The 15,328-nt window shown below is 44.7% G+C and overlaps 1 protein-coding gene across 1 annotated transcript; it reads left to right on the top strand.

The window, feature by feature from the left end:
• Nucleotides 1-1,910: 1,910 nt before the first annotated feature.
• PDIA4 (protein disulfide isomerase family A member 4) lies at nucleotides 1,911-14,929 on the top strand. Its single transcript, XM_005485907.4, has 10 exons — nucleotides 1,911-2,249; nucleotides 7,529-7,706; nucleotides 9,409-9,614; nucleotides 10,254-10,392; nucleotides 10,805-11,010; nucleotides 11,738-11,896; nucleotides 12,796-12,947; nucleotides 13,327-13,483; nucleotides 13,582-13,815; nucleotides 14,255-14,929. The coding sequence occupies exons 1-10, from the start codon at nucleotides 2,147-2,149 to the stop codon at nucleotides 14,668-14,670; spliced, it is 1,950 nt and encodes a 649-aa protein (XP_005485964.2). The 5' UTR covers nucleotides 1,911-2,146; the 3' UTR covers nucleotides 14,671-14,929.
• The last annotated feature ends 399 nt before the right edge of the window (nucleotides 14,930-15,328 follow it).

The following is a 15,328-nucleotide window of genomic DNA, read 5'->3' on the forward strand; positions in this document are numbered from 1 at the left end:
GCCCTGTTTGTCGTGGGATGTGCCTAAGATCCTCCCAGTGTTGTAACCACCCACACAGTGAACTGACAATTCAGCAAATTTCTGTCAGGCTGTCCTTGGCTGAACAGGGATCACAGGAGTTCTGCATTCCAGACTTTCCTCCCACAGCTCAAATAAGTAATAACAAACCCACCTCCCCTGTATTTGTACTATTTGCACTTCCTTTTCATTGTTGGTATTTGGCACCTTTGACTGCCTAGGAAATTTACTGATCCCCTTTTTCAGTTAGTTAACCTGGAGCAACAGAAACCATAATAACCATAAAATTCATCATAAAGAAAAAGCATTTAATTCAGTATTTCACACTCCAGCAGACAAAAGCAATAATAACATCACTTCCCCATTTTACCTGCTCACTTTTTCTGCAAGCATCTTTAACCAGTTTTGCAATGGTCTGTCATGAAGCATTGGGCTTGACAGAACTCCTCTACCTTGAAAGGTCACTGTCAGCTGGAAAACCTCCAACTTAAATCAGAAAAAATGGATTACTATAGCCACTATCTCTCTCATAAACTCAGAGGACAAAGACAGTAAATATTTCACACACCAAGATGATATTCAAATCAAGGGTTGTGTTAAACTGGGAACAAAACTCTAAATAAAAACCTTCCATACTCTTAATTCTTCCCACTGAGAACATGGAGTATACAATCTGATTATGTGCTATCATCAAACTACTGAATATCAATGCTAATCAAACTAATATTTATATCAATACCAAAACCAGGCAGGATCAGGATCACAATTTTGGCAGGATCCAGACAGCTTTAACTTGGTTCAGATCAGGTCCCATTCCATTCTAGTGATGTGCTAAGTAAGTTTAAAAAGTGCTCCTGTATCAGCAGCTGTATTTTCAAGTTAACTTGTGGGGCAGCTGAGTTGAGGAAAGGCACTGACTTCTATAACTTATACAAGGTTTAGCATAACTTACATAACTTCTATACCTTAGGCTATAACTCATGAATGTAGAACACAGCAGGCCTTTTAATATGTTTTTTTTTTTCCAATGTACACAAGATCACTTACAAATGCCAAATGGCAACTGATGCAACAGCAGCCTTTCATAGCAATGCAATGTCTTAATCCTCTAAAATTGTGGAGTTCATATTTAAAGCTTGCACTTCAAAATCTTGAAGATAATTCATTTATCATAAGCTACTGCTACTCTTTTATCATGTAGCTGCACACTGAATTTAGCAGCTCTTTATGCTTATAAGCTTCCAATTTAAGTGTAAAAAGCTTCATTAAAATGAAAATAATTATCCCATGAGCCTATGTAATTAGCCCAAACATGGGGACGGACTGGCAATTTTGGCACCACAGGCCAGGTTTTAGCGCTGTCTCGTTGCATCTTAGGCGTTCACCATATACACCATCCGGACAACCACGGACAGACATTACGCCGCGACCCCTTCCCGTGCAATCACGGCGCTACCGGTGGGCTCACTGCCCCACATCCCCCCTGCGGGAGCACAGAAAGGCGGTGCATCCATCGCACCCTTCCCATCAGCGGCAGCACCATATCGAACTCCCTTCTCCCGCTGAGGGAATTTAGGAGGCCCCCGCGCTGCCCTCAGCCCGCCCTCACCTCGCCCCGCCCCGCCGCACGCGGCGTGCCCTCACAGGCAGCCGCTGGCCGCTGGCCCCGCCCCCCGGCGCCGGCCCGCCAATCCCGAAGGGCGATGTGGCTGCACGCGCTCGGGGCGCTCCCGCCCCGTCCCGCCCCCGGAGCGGCCGCGCGCTCCACGCGTGGCGGGCTGCGGTTGGCGGCTCGGCGGCGGCCAATGGCGGGCCGGCACCTCAGAGCGGCCGGGCGCTTCAGCGCGCGGTGTCGCCGCTGCTTCCCCGCCGCCGCTCCGGCCGGTGGCGCCCGTGTCCCGACGCGGCGCCGCGGCCGCTGCCGCCGGGGGTCCCCGGGGGCGCCGCGGAACACGCGAAACCCGCGCACCCCGCGCCGGCCGCCTTCGTGACGATTGTTGATTGGCGACAGCTCCAAGCACGTGTTGAGGCGGCAGCCAATGAGCGGGCGCGGCGTGCAGCGGGGCGGGGCGAGCGGCGGGAGCGCAGCGCAGGGAGCGGACGGGCCGGGAGCGGCTGTGGCGGCGGGATGAGGATGCGCGGGCTGTGGGTGCTGGTGCTGCTGCTGGGGCTGGCTCAGATCGCCCTCCTGGCGCGGGGCGCGGCCGCACAGGAGGAGGATGGCGACGGAGGTGAGCGCGGGCAGGGGCCGGGCCGGTACCGCATGCCGGGTTCCCCCGCGGGGGGCGGCGGCGCGGCCCCGGCGCTGGGCGCTGCCGGGAGCCCGGGCTGGCGGGGCGCCGCTGGGACCGGGGCGCTCTCGCAGGCCGCTGTGCGGGGCGCTGAGGTCCGTGCGAGCCGCTCGTCCCGGCGCTGCTGGTCTGTCGTGCGCCGTGGGGCGGCTCTGCCTCGCCGCTCCCAGCACGGAGGTAACAGCCAGCTAACCATTAGCCATGTTGGCTATCCCCGGCTTCTGAACCTCCTGGGAATTGGCGATTGCTTTATTCCTACACCCATCAGACAGATTTCATTATGCGGGGAGGGACTCTTCATCAGGAGCTGTGGTGATAAAACAAGGAGTAGTAATAATAAGTTGTAGTGGTAATAAGACAATGGGTGCAGATTGAAAGAGGGGAAATTCAGGTTCGATATGAGGAAGAAATGCTTTACTCTGAGTGGAACAGGTTGCCGGAGAGGCTGTGGATACCCCAGTGCCGGCTGTGTTCAAGACCACCAAGCAGTGCTCTAGAGGGAGGTGTCCCTTCCCTGGCCGGGGAGTTGGGACTATGAGATTTTTCAAGTCCCGTCCAACCCTTAGCATTCTGCGGTTCTGTGATCGAGCACTCTTTTCCTTACTCCTTTGTTCAGGGACTCTGTGCATTCTTCGTGTTTCAAACTGATTTTTTCCCCCCCCTTACAGAAGGAAGGCCCATTGTTACCATCTTCTTGGTGTTTCTTCCTACCGTCTTTGGATTTCACTGACGTGTGTCTCCTCCTTTCCAAAATTAGCTGAAACAAAGCTGCTGAGGCTTAATGAGTATAGTAGGAGGCAGGCATTTGAAGGTGTTTCTTTTTTCGGTTTTAAGTTTCTTTCATGTGGATTTTGGTAAATTATGCATCGTTCATGTTTCCTGCGTGAACACTGCTGCATTTTAAGTATTAGAGGGCTTTTAGAGAGACTGGATTATGGATGACCTTCTGAACTCATGTCCTGCAACTTCTTGCTGGCCTAACAGGCACTAAAACTTGCAGAAGTGCATTTAGATGAGTTACCCTATCTGTGTAACTGTATGGTCTGTAGGATGAGGGTAAAGAGATTTGTTTGAAATTGAGATTTTAAATATGGCATCTGCAGTAAGGATACAGAGGTACAGAATCTTCCTGTGGAGCTCTTTTCTTTTTTTCTGTTGTAAACTGGAATACAATTTTTATGCCTCTTTCTCTGCTTTTAGCTAGGACGTGGTTGTGGTTTCTTTGTAGCATGTGACAAAGCCTCGGGCTGCTTTCCCCTGCCACCTTCAAAGGGTGAAGTGGCACCTGTGATGTTACAGTGTTAACCTGTGGCTGGCAGCAGCGGCTCGGCTTCTTGTGGGCCTGGCTCTCATCAGCATTTCCCGTGCTTGCTGCTCCTCTCATCATAAGAGTTCTGGGCATCAAAGGTACGCAGGGATGGAAGTGTCTCCTGCTGTGTGGAGCTGAACACTAATCCACTGCCCAGCTTTGAATCGTTTCCCAGGTTCTATTGTGTACCTTGAATTTGTATATAGATCCTGGACTAGCCTTGACAAAGCCTTTGCCTTAAAAATGCACATAGTGGGGGATTTTTAATTTTTGCCCTTGGAATGCAGACTTGGGTGAAGTGGAATAAATTTACTTTGCAACAAGGAAGTGGTCTTATGCACTTGGTTGTTGGGGAGATGAAAAGTTCCAAGCAAACCTATCTTGTAGCACTGCATGATTTGGGAAGTGAGGTTTGAGCAGGACAGGGGTGTAAATATGCTGGAAGTGAGGTTAGGCTGGATCCTGACCACTACACCCTTGGCATCCTGATGATGGGAAAGGAGGGATCATGTAGAGGATCCACCACAGAAAACATTGAAGGGGGCTGATATTAAATTAAATTGAAAATCTTTCAAAAGTCCTAGCAACACATGATGAGTTCTGAGTTTCTGAAAACTGAGCTCATCCTATTAGGGAACAGTGTGCTGCTCAAAAGGAAACTTTCAGGCAGCATCCCAAAGTCATTGGTGTCTGGATGCAGCTTTTCTGTACAGGATTTGCTTTGTTTAAGAAAATATTGCTAGGCTATATTTCTGATAAATGCTGAGTATTCAGTGAAGTTACTGTAAGAATTAATTTCAGAGTAGCTGTCATCCTAAAGAAGGCCTGCCAGCCGGCATCGTGTTCTTCAAGTCTTATAAAAAGTACCTTCTTGATCATGTTTTTTGACTTGTGTAGTAATGTGTTGGAATTTGAGGATTGATTTTGTGGGGGTTTTGGGGAGTTTTTTGTTTTGGGGTTTTAAAAATTTTTTTGTCTTTGTTTTTTTGTTTTTTTGTTTTTTTTTTTTTTTTAGTGTAAGGGGGTTATCCATATTTTACCAGAGGACAGGTTTTAGCCACAGCTGTCACAGCTGTTGGTTTGTCCACTGGCTTTGCAAGTCTCTTTAAGAAACAAAGTTACTTCAGTTTGAGGGCAGCTGTTTTATTTTCAAGAGCTGACTTATGCAAGTATTTATTAGCTACTTCTGCCACTTCAGGTGTCACAAACTCATTCTGCTCTCTTAAAATTGTGAATCTTTAACGCAGAGGAAAGTTTCTTGCTCTTTATGGGAGAAAAAAAAAAGTCGTGGTTGGGTCCCTGAAACAGGTCTTTCAGTCCCAACTTTAAAGGGATGGCAGAGGCAGCTGTGATAGCCCTGCTGGTGAAGGTGGAAGCTACAGAAAGTAACTCTGCACTCTTTAGGAACGATATCTGAGTGTGGGTAACTTTCTTTTTACGCCCTCACTCCTTAAGCCGCTTGGGAAAAGGTGGAGTCCTGCTGTTCCAGGCCTATTGTCCTGCCTCCATCTCCAGGGAGGAGGAGGAGGAAGGGGGTGTGTGCAATGCCCATGACAACGTGTCACCGTCAGGGAAGTTTCACCTTGGCAGGCAGTACCGCCGCTTGTAGGGAAAGATAGAAAATTATTTCAGTGAGGGATGGTGGATCGGATGGTTACATGTTCCACCGGTGCTGGATGTTTTTGCAGGGAATACCTTGTTCTTTCCAAAAACCAGGTGCCGCTGTAACTGCTGAGCTCTTTGTCTCTCTTGGGGGTGAGGAGTGGGCAGGAACAGGGGTCACAAGCTGGTGGGTGTTCGGGGTGCAGGAGCAGAACTGGCCGGCTGGTTTTGCTCGCGTTCCTTTGTGTCAGGAAAAATCATATCTGAAGCAATTTGCCAGGAATGCAATGGCTGGGAATTCAGGCACAGGCCAGCCAGGAGCAGCCTGTGGTGAAACTGAGCCCTCAGAACTGCTGGGCACCCCTGTAAGGCACAGGCTTTGCCTGCAGAAGGCCCCTGACATCCAGCTGTTCCACCAGGGCAGCCCTGCAGGGATGTGAGGTGTGCATTCACTCAAGGGTGAGCAAGAGCTGCAACACAGGAGGCATTGTCTGCTTGCAAATAGTGCTTTTAGCTGCCTCAGATATCAGGTGAAACACTAGCACTTGTTAAAGAAACCTGATCCAGCTGACTGGGGTTGTGTGATAAATGATCTCCTGTGATCTCTCCCTTCATCAGAAGCTTTAGTAATTTTCTATTTTCATGCTACGTAAATTCAACCTCTAATTAAAATCAATATATTTTCTCCAAGAGCCCGTACTGTTTCCTGAGAGCATATAGACTTGCTTTTTGCATATTTTCTTTTAGAATAAAACTAGCTATTGCAACTTAATGGCATAATTTTGTCCATGGTGAGGTTGTTCCTAATGTCTGCTGTTGGTCTGACAAAAGTGGGTTTTGTTTTGTTAGCTTTTCCATATCTGGATAGTACATATTTGTCATTCTTGACTTTCAACTTCCTGATGAAATCAGAATATTTTCAGAATACTTCTGCAGTAGCTCCTCTCACCTTAGTCAAAAGCCATTTAAATAGAAAATAATTTTAAACAAGAAACTCTAATCCCCCCCCCGCTTTTTTTAATCCAATTCCTAGGACTCCACTGGTTGAAAGGGACTTAACTTCATTGTTTTACAGTTTTCATTTGGGATGAGATATTTTCATTAGTTGTTCTGTAACTGAAATTCTTTTCAAGTCCTTCAGGAAGGTCTGATTTCCTTGAAAGATAGCAGTTTTGTTTTTAAAAAAAAAGTTTAAAGGAACATGTGAAAGGTCAGATATTGAAAAAATCATCTCAAATTCCAAGCCAACAAAGAAGGAACCAGTAGAAATGTGCTGGCTTCAGCTTTCGCATGCTAATTTTGCTTTGGTAATTTGACAAATTGCTTTCTCCTTTAAAGGACTGTTCTGGACCAGTGGTTTTGGTCTTAATTCAAAGACCTCCCCAAAAGTTCTTTGAAAGAAGAAGCTTTCACTCCGTGGTTTTTTGGGGTTTTTTTTGGAAGAGTACCTGGCATTTGCCAGGTGCATAGGAATGAGTTTCCATGGGACTTCTGCAGTTAGTTCCTTGATTTTACACTCACTGCAGCCTGGTGCTGATCCAGAGCAGAGTGATTGGTGCTCCTGTGAGTGGAAAGGCTCCTCAGTGAATAGCAGACCTGGAACATCTCTGTAACTGAAAGCAAGAATGGCAGAGGTGGATGGAGCAGTCAGGAAAGAAGCACAGTTTAGAAGTGCTGCCTCCAAACCACCTTGATAGTAGTGAAATGGTAAATTTTGGGTTTATAGCAAGTGTGTCTGTTTATTAGACCTTCAGACAGGCAGCACATAGCTATTGTGTTACAGGTCTCCTGAGCAGGGGTACAAGGGGAGCATTGGGAGCAGATAACACCTGCTTTTTTGGTGTAAGACACTAAGTTTTCCAACTTAAAGTTGGCTACTCTGTTGCATGATGAAGGGGTTCTGTTTGAAGTTCAGTTGTCATCTTTGTGTCCTTCTTGCCCAGCAAAACATGTCCCACTGCCCACATTTCAACAAGATGTCCATCAAACCTTGGTGGCAACTGTTGTGCAGATTTGTGTTCTTTAATTCTTCTTGTGTCCATTTTGTTAGTTCTCCCTGAGGTGTGAAATACCTATTGATGCTTTACTGAAATATGAATATTGTTAGCTGGTGTAGTGTGGACAAAATTGAAATGGTCAAACATCTGAGCCCGGGCTCTTTGCAAAGTGAGATAGCTGTCACTGTGTGTGCAGCAGAAACAAATTCATGTGGGTACTTTCCTTAGCCACAGGAGATACCAAATCCATCTTCACTTTAATGTTAAACTTGACACAGTCTAATCTGTGTGTCATATTCTTACCTTGCCAGAATCTGTTACAAAAGAAGCTGACGATGAAGGTGATGATGATGACGATGAAGAAGATGAGGAAGACGATGATGATTCTGTAGTTAAAGAGGAGAATGGTGTGTTAGTCCTGAATGATGACAACTTTGACACCTTCACTGCAGACAAGGACACCGTGCTGCTGGAGTTCTACGCACCATGGTGGGTTCACAGCGGCACCCCCACGGGTGCAGGGTCACAGGGCTGCTCTGCCAGGGCAAGCTCCTAAAAAGTGACCTTGGGTTGCCATTTTAAAGGTGACAAAGGAGTAACTTGCCTGCAGGAGATGCCCAGGGCTCTGCTGTACTCCAGAATAAGAGATGGTTCTGGTGGTGGGGAAGAACTTTTTTTCCTGCCCCTGTACCATGCAATAACCAGCAGCCTGCTCCTGTTCCACAGATGTGGGTCATACTGAGGGATCCCATGCCTAGGGGAGCACAAACCTGATTCTGTCCCTGGTTTATGCCTGTCAGGGAACAGAAATGGTCCCAGTGAGGCCCAGAAAAGTCGTGCAGTGTGGTCTTGCAGCCTGCTATCATCCTGTGCCAGTGGTGGACCACTGAGAACATGTGTACTTGCTCACCTAGATGGAGTAATGAAGGCTTCCCTAGCAGAGGAATTCCCTGAAGGTTTTCCTTTCCAAATTCCCATTTCTGTCCTTGCCAGAAGGGTGTGGAGTGATTAGGGACACAGCTTGTTTGTATTATCATTTTAAGCAATGCCTCATACATCTGCCTAATGATGGCAGTTCTGCTGGCATCCCAGGGTGTGCAGCACTCCAGGGAGCTACAATGGACTTACCTGCTGTAACCAAGACAAAGGATTTAGGCCAGGATGTGTCTTCTCTTGCATTCTTGTGTTCAAAAACATTAAGGATGGTTACTGGGGGAAAACAAGATAGAAGATACTTTCAGTAGAGTTGCTGAATTAGTGTTGCAGTCAGAACCTTTCCGTTGTGGCTCAGTGATACAAAAATGACTTACTCATTGGTGCTTCTCCAGCCTTTGAATAGAGGGGAAATATGATCTTGCTTGAGGTGGAGTTGCATTTTAACTTGTGCCATTCTTTTCACAGAGAATCCCATTCTTCTTGGCTGTAGGCACTAATTCTGCAGCTGTAGTTTGCCTACATGAAAACTAAACATGAAGTTCAGTTTATCTGAGCAGAAGGATGTGTGACTAAACACCTCTCCTATTTTTCTACTCCCCCTCCTTCCAGCTGAGATGCTAAGTAGCAACGGCTATCTGCCACAAACTTCTTTCTGTTTTCCTACATTTTCCTGGTTTCACCTTTAGCTTGTCAGGCTGTATTTAGCATTATTTATGCTGGTATCCTTGGTAATGCCTGTTTTTGCATCAGGAGCCTCTCTTCTCCCCAGAGAGTTCTGGTGTGGCCAGAGAGGGGGCAGATGCTGCGTTATCATGGTGGGTGGGAGATTTCATTTGGCCAACCTGACTGCTGGTTCATTTTCTCTTTACTTCAATTTAGGGTGCTGGGGAGAGAAGATGAACCTTGGTTAGGGAGAAGCTGAAGTTGAGGAGGAAGGAAAGAAGGAAGGAGTGAGCATAACAAAACTTTGTTGTAAAGGAAGTTGTTGAATATTTTAACAGTGGTTTTATAAAGCATATGACAATAATTCCACATTAACTGAAATTTAAGAAAAATAAAGGTTTTGATGTGAACATACAGTACATTAGCTACAGTTGCTCTCCATCTCTCCATGATCTGAACATGTAGCAAGACAAACATTTCTGTGCTGATGATGTGGACATCTGTCAGAAGGCATCCTGGAATTGCAGAGCAGCAGAGCACCTCTGTGTGTCTGTCCTGCATTTACATACCTGCTTGTGTCTTCCTCTGACAGGTGTGGGCACTGCAAGCAGTTTGCTCCTGAGTATGAGAAGATAGCCAAAGCTCTGAAGGAAAATGACCCTCCTATTCCTGTAGCCAAAATAGATGCTACTGCTGCCACTTCACTGTCGAGTCGTTTTGATGTCAGTGGCTACCCAACCATCAAAATCCTGAAAAAAGGCCAAGCTGTTGACTACGATGGGTCCCGGACAGAAGAGGGTAAGCACCAGTCCCTTGCAGTTCCCTGTAAGAAAACAAAGTATCTATGATCTTGTTTCTTAATATGTGGCTCTTTGGAAGGACCCTGATCTCAAGTTGTATTTCTTAAAACAAGTAATACTATGAATGCTGAAATTTTCCCTGTTCTCTCAACAAGCTGCATGCCAGAGGACAATTTTGCAGGTAGTGAGTAGTGCTGGTACTGACAGAAGGTTTCTAGAAATACGACTTGAAGAGAAGACGGTCTCATGTTTGCTGAAGGATCAGCCAATGAACATTTGATATATATATGTTGGCTGTATAGAAACCCACTTGTATTTTGCTTAATTAATATGTCCAGCTCTAGTCAGAGGGGAAAAAAAATACATTTTCTGTCTGAGATAGAATTCAGTGCTGCAAAGTACAGATCTGTGCTTTGCATAAGACACTCTATAGGGTGAAGAGAAGACCTTCTTGGTAATGCCAACAAGGAAATAAGGCATAAAAGAGCTTGATTGAGAAAGTGTTCTCATGTAAGCTTGATGTGTAAGCATTGATCCAGCACCATACTTCCCCTCTGATTTCAAATTCTTGCATTTGACATGCTACTGGTATGATAAAATGCATGCTTGCTAATTGTGTTATTGAACTGTATTTCAGCTATTGTGGCCAAAGTCAAGGAGGTTTCTGACCCCAACTGGACCCCTCCACCCGAAGCTACTCTGGTATTGACCCAGGATAATTTTGACGAAGTTGTGAATGATGCTGACATAATCCTGGTGGAGTTCTATGCTCCATGGTAAGCAAGAAGGCAGTCACCTGTATTTGTCTAGCACAGATGGCCTGAACACACTTGGTGTACCTCAGTTCTAATCTGCACCTGGGATCACTTTGCAAATCACTGGCGGGCTAGACTGGATCTGTGCCTCAGCAAGGGGTGGTGTCCAGATCTTCACTGGACAATATTTACTGATTTGGGAACACACTGAGATACTGAAAACCAAAAGGAATTGGTCCTTAGCTTAAAAATGAAGCTACCTATAGTAATGTGAGGCCAGCTTCAGGTTGCAGAGACCTGGCTGAAGTGTCCTCTGTAGATTCAATGATCCCATTTCTGCATGCTGGAAGACTTGACTCTTCCACTCCAGGGGTAGGAGGTACCTGGCAGGCTTAGTGGCTGGTAAGAGGTGCCCTCTGCTTTGCCTCCCTAGGTGTGGCCACTGCAAGAGGCTTGCTCCAGAGTATGAGAAGGCTGCCCAGGAGCTCAGCAAGCGCACGCCTCCCATCCCCCTGGCTAAAGTCGATGCCACGGCTGAAACCGAGCTTGCAAAGAAGTTTGATGTCACTGGCTACCCAACCCTCAAAATCTTCCGCAAGGGCAAGCCTTACGACTACAGCGGTCCTCGGGAAAAATACGGTACTGCAACTTTGCTTACAAGAAAAACTGCTTTTTCTTGTGCTCTGAAAAATATTTTTACATATCTGTTGGACTTGCAGACTTGTTAATGTCATAGCAGCAGTTAACTGGGGACAACTGAAAAATTCTGCTCTCATGCCTACACAGGATATTTAAATTTGTCTTTAGTCTTCATAACATCTTTTGGTGGTAGTGTCAGCTCCTTTCAATATCAAGTAAGTTAAATACACTTGGTGGTAGTATCAGCTCCTTTCAATATCAATTAAATGAAATACACTCAGTGAAACAGTGGCAGTATGGGTAAATGGGCAGGTTTTAATTATACTGGAATGTGCCTTGAGGGCTGGCAAAAATACCCCAGTATTAAGTTTTGATTAAGACTTAAGACTATTCAAGTAGCACTTTGGCTCATAACAGGTTCTGGAGACAGTGAAGGGTCTGCAATTTCATAAAATTTCATAAAAACGTGCAAGATCAACTGATATTCATGGATTGTGTGCTTGGTCACCTCTTCTGAAACCAACCTGAAAGGGAATATTCAGAACTACAGCTTTAAAACCTTGGACTGAAGTCTTGCTGATTTGACCTTTAGGTTATTGTGGGAGGGCTGCACAGGAGAAAAGGTGTTCATGGGAAGTATGACATTAAATGGTATAGATGGAATGCCCAAATCTTTCAGTTCAGTAAATGTCCTAAGCAACTTTTTGGGGGCGTGTTTCTCTCACAGGTATTGTCGACTACATGATTGAACAGGCTGGTCCTCCATCCAAACAGATTCAGGCTACCAAGCAGGTTCAAGAATTTCTGAAGGATGGAGATGATGTCATCATCATTGGTGTCTTTAGTGGAGAGAATGACAAAACCTATCAGCTCTATCAGGAAGCAGGTAAAGAGTGTTTTAAAATATTAATGGGAATATATGTTTTGTTTGAATTCTGCCTAGGGCTTTGGGCATGAGGAGATAATTTTCTGCTCCTAGTATAGTAGGGAGGGTTGGAGAGGAGAAGTAGTAGTAGGAGGAAGGGTGATCTTTTACTTGTACTCAAAAAATACGCTCACACCAGATTTTGTAACTAAGGTGTCAGCAGGTCACAGAATATACCTCTGCTTGGTAATTGTGTCACCAAAAACATGTAGACTAGAGAGGAGGGAAAATTCTTTCCTGAGGAACAAACCACAGTTTCTTGGCTTAAAGCCTGGGTATGTTTGCTGTCTGTTACTCTAGTTTCATATCTGGCAGCCCAGAGTCAGTTGTCCCCAAACTCATTTTGGATGAGAGGCCTGAGTAAAGGATCCTCATCCACTTCTGAGTCAGTTTAGTTAGACCATTCCTGGCAACCTGTCTATGTCTGATTCTGGGGCTGCTGTCATAGTTGGATTGGGAGCTCATTTGTTTGCCTCAGCATGGCAAGACAGAGAACTGTATCCTAGGCTGCCCCAAAGCAAATAGTTTAGCTAGCTGACCTATTTGGGGAGAGGCCAAGAGGTAAGAGATTGATAAAAGAAAAACTGTTTTGCTGCATGTGTTTTGGAAGCTGTTCAAGGTGTTTGAGTGTGTACAATAACTCGCCAAGTGGATGGGTTGTTCAACAGCATTCAAATAGTGCTGCTGGAATTGCATGTATATTCACATGCTTCTCACCCCTGATGAGAGGTGTTGTCTAAGACCGAGTTGTTCTGTGTCACTTGGAGAACAGGAAGAGCTTTTCCGTGCAGTTATCTCAGTTACAGTCTGTAAGTTCACTTTCTAATAACTTTTCCTTCACCCTAACCTTAATTTTTCAGCTAATGGTTTGAGAGAAGATTATAAGTTCCATCACACCTTCAGCAATGAAATTGCAAAACTATTGAAAGTTTCTCCAGGAAAACTGGTTGTCATGCAGCCAGAAAAATTTCAGTCAAAGCACGAGTCCAAGATGCACGTTCTGAATCTTAAAGTGAGTAGATGGTCCAGAGCTAAAATGTTTGTGTGTGGGATTGAAGGTTCTCTTTCTCTGTAATTCCAATCAGTTGGCATCTTCCTGTTAGAAATACTCCTACTAGATATTTGAGTCACCCTGTTTGTCCACTGAAACTGTATTTCTTTTTCAACAGGACTTTATGAAATTAATCCGGATGTTATGTTTTCAAATAGTAATTTGTCCGTGCAATATTCAGTGCTCAAAGGTTTGAAGAAAATGTGGTGGCAGCCTTGATTTTATAACACATCCTTCCCTCTTTCACATACATGTGTCCCAATATTGATTTTTTAGTAGTGTGCAGCAGAAATGCTGCTTAATTCTGTTTGCTTGAACTTTTGTCACTGTTTTTTTACAGGACTCTACAGATGGATCTGAGATTAAAGAGCACGTGCTAAAACATGCTTTGCCTCTGGTTGGTCATCGCAAGCCTTCCAACGATGCCAAGAGATACTCCAAGCGTCCTCTGGTGGTTGTCTACTACTCTGTGGACTTCAGTTTCGACTACCGTGTTGGTGGGTTTGCTACAATTAATTACCCTTCCTTCACTTTGAGAGGAAGCAGGCACTGAATAGCTAGAAATTACCAATTCTGTCCTGTTCTGGTTTTTCAGCTACTCAGTACTGGAGAAGCAAAGTCCTGGAAGTGGCTAAAGACTTCCCTGAATACGTGTTTGCTGTTTCTGATGAGGAAGATTATTCTTCTGAAATAAAGGATTTGGGCCTGCTTGAGAGTGGAGAGGATGTCAACGCTGCCATTCTGGATGAAGGTGGCAAGAAGTATGCCATGGAGCCAGAGGAGTTTGACTCTGATGTACTCAGGCAGTTTGTGGTGGCATTCAAAAAAGGTACAGTTTCTAAAATAGGGCTCTCTAAGCTATATTGTTTACATTTCCAAGAGTTGTTTTCTGAGGTGATGGCTCTAGTAAACAGAGTCTGTTTTACGAGCCTAAAATGTTCCTGTGGCTTTAAAGTGTGAGCTGGTCATTCATATTTGGGACTACTATATTAAATAATGGGTTACTTTGTGAATGGACAACCATAAAAAGAGAAGGGTTCTAGGAGGAATTGCAAAAAAACCTGTTGCCTGTATTTCATGAGGTTATTGGGCCAAAAGGTCACTAGTTAACTAGCCTGTGTTTCATGGTGAGGCAAGTTCATTTGCCAGTGCAGTGATCTTTACCTGGCAGGAGGATGAGGATGTACCTCTGCCCTTTCTTAGGGGAGATTGTAAGGGCTGCTCTTACCACATTCTAACAGTGTTGTGTGTGTTTTGCTTCCTTCTAGGAAAACTGAAGCCAATTGTGAAGTCCCAGCCAGTGCCAAAAAATAACAAAGGGCCTGTGAAAGTGGTAGTGGGTAAAACTTTTGATACCATAGTGATGGATCCAAAGAATGATGTTCTCATAGAGTTCTATGCCCCATGGTGTGGACACTGCAAGAAACTAGAACCAGTGTATAATGAGCTAGGCAAAAAATACAAGAATGAGAAAAATCTGATTATAGCCAAGATGGATGCTACTGCCAACGACGTGACGAATGACCACTACAAAGTGGAGGGATTCCCCACCATCTACTTTGCTCCAAAGGACAAGAAGAACAACCCAATTAAATTTGAAGGCGGGGACAGAGATTTAGAGCATTTGAGCAAGTTTATAGAGGAGCATGCAACAAAACTCTCCAGAACAAAAGAAGAGCTTTAGATAAGATGAGGGTGGAGAAGAAAAGTTGTTTGTACAATGTAGTTAAAATCAAGTTACTGACAAAACTTGGTGAGAGAAGAATTAAGCAGTTTTGAGCAAAGAGATTCTTGAGCAGTAAAGCAATTTAAGTATCTTTTTTTTTTTATATGGCAGATGAGTTTTTTTCTGGACACTGAACTTATTACTCTAATATGAATGTCTTATGTTAGTTACGGTTTTGATCTTTGGAGAAAAATACATCCTTTATTTTTTGTGACTATCTTGAGCTTTGTTCTTTGACTCCAATGCAGCTGTTTTAAGTTAAAGGATACTACCAAAAAGAGAGAAGCAGATCCCTCAGACAAACAGATTTTGCTTATTTGTTGTTATGGTTACTGGGGGGACCTGTCTTTTCAGCTAGTGTTTTCTGTTATGTTTCTTTGTACCTATTCATGTGACCCTATCACTGTATTCATAGCTGAGGACAAGAATGGAAGTTTTCTAAAGTGTGGATGAATTATTTGGTCCTACTGAGATAAGATACAGGGACTTGCTAACTAAATATGCTCTAGATCTGTTTTAGCCTCTCTGTAGAGAAGGTGATGCTAAAATAGCAAGTTTTTCTAATGTACCTCTCTTTACTAGTCCTTATTGATCCATTCACATCTCAGTCTTCCTG

This window comes from Zonotrichia albicollis, chromosome 1 (genome assembly GCF_047830755.1).
Source record: "Zonotrichia albicollis isolate bZonAlb1 chromosome 1, bZonAlb1.hap1, whole genome shotgun sequence".
In the NCBI taxonomy this organism is placed as follows: Eukaryota; Metazoa; Chordata; class Aves; order Passeriformes; family Passerellidae; genus Zonotrichia; species Zonotrichia albicollis.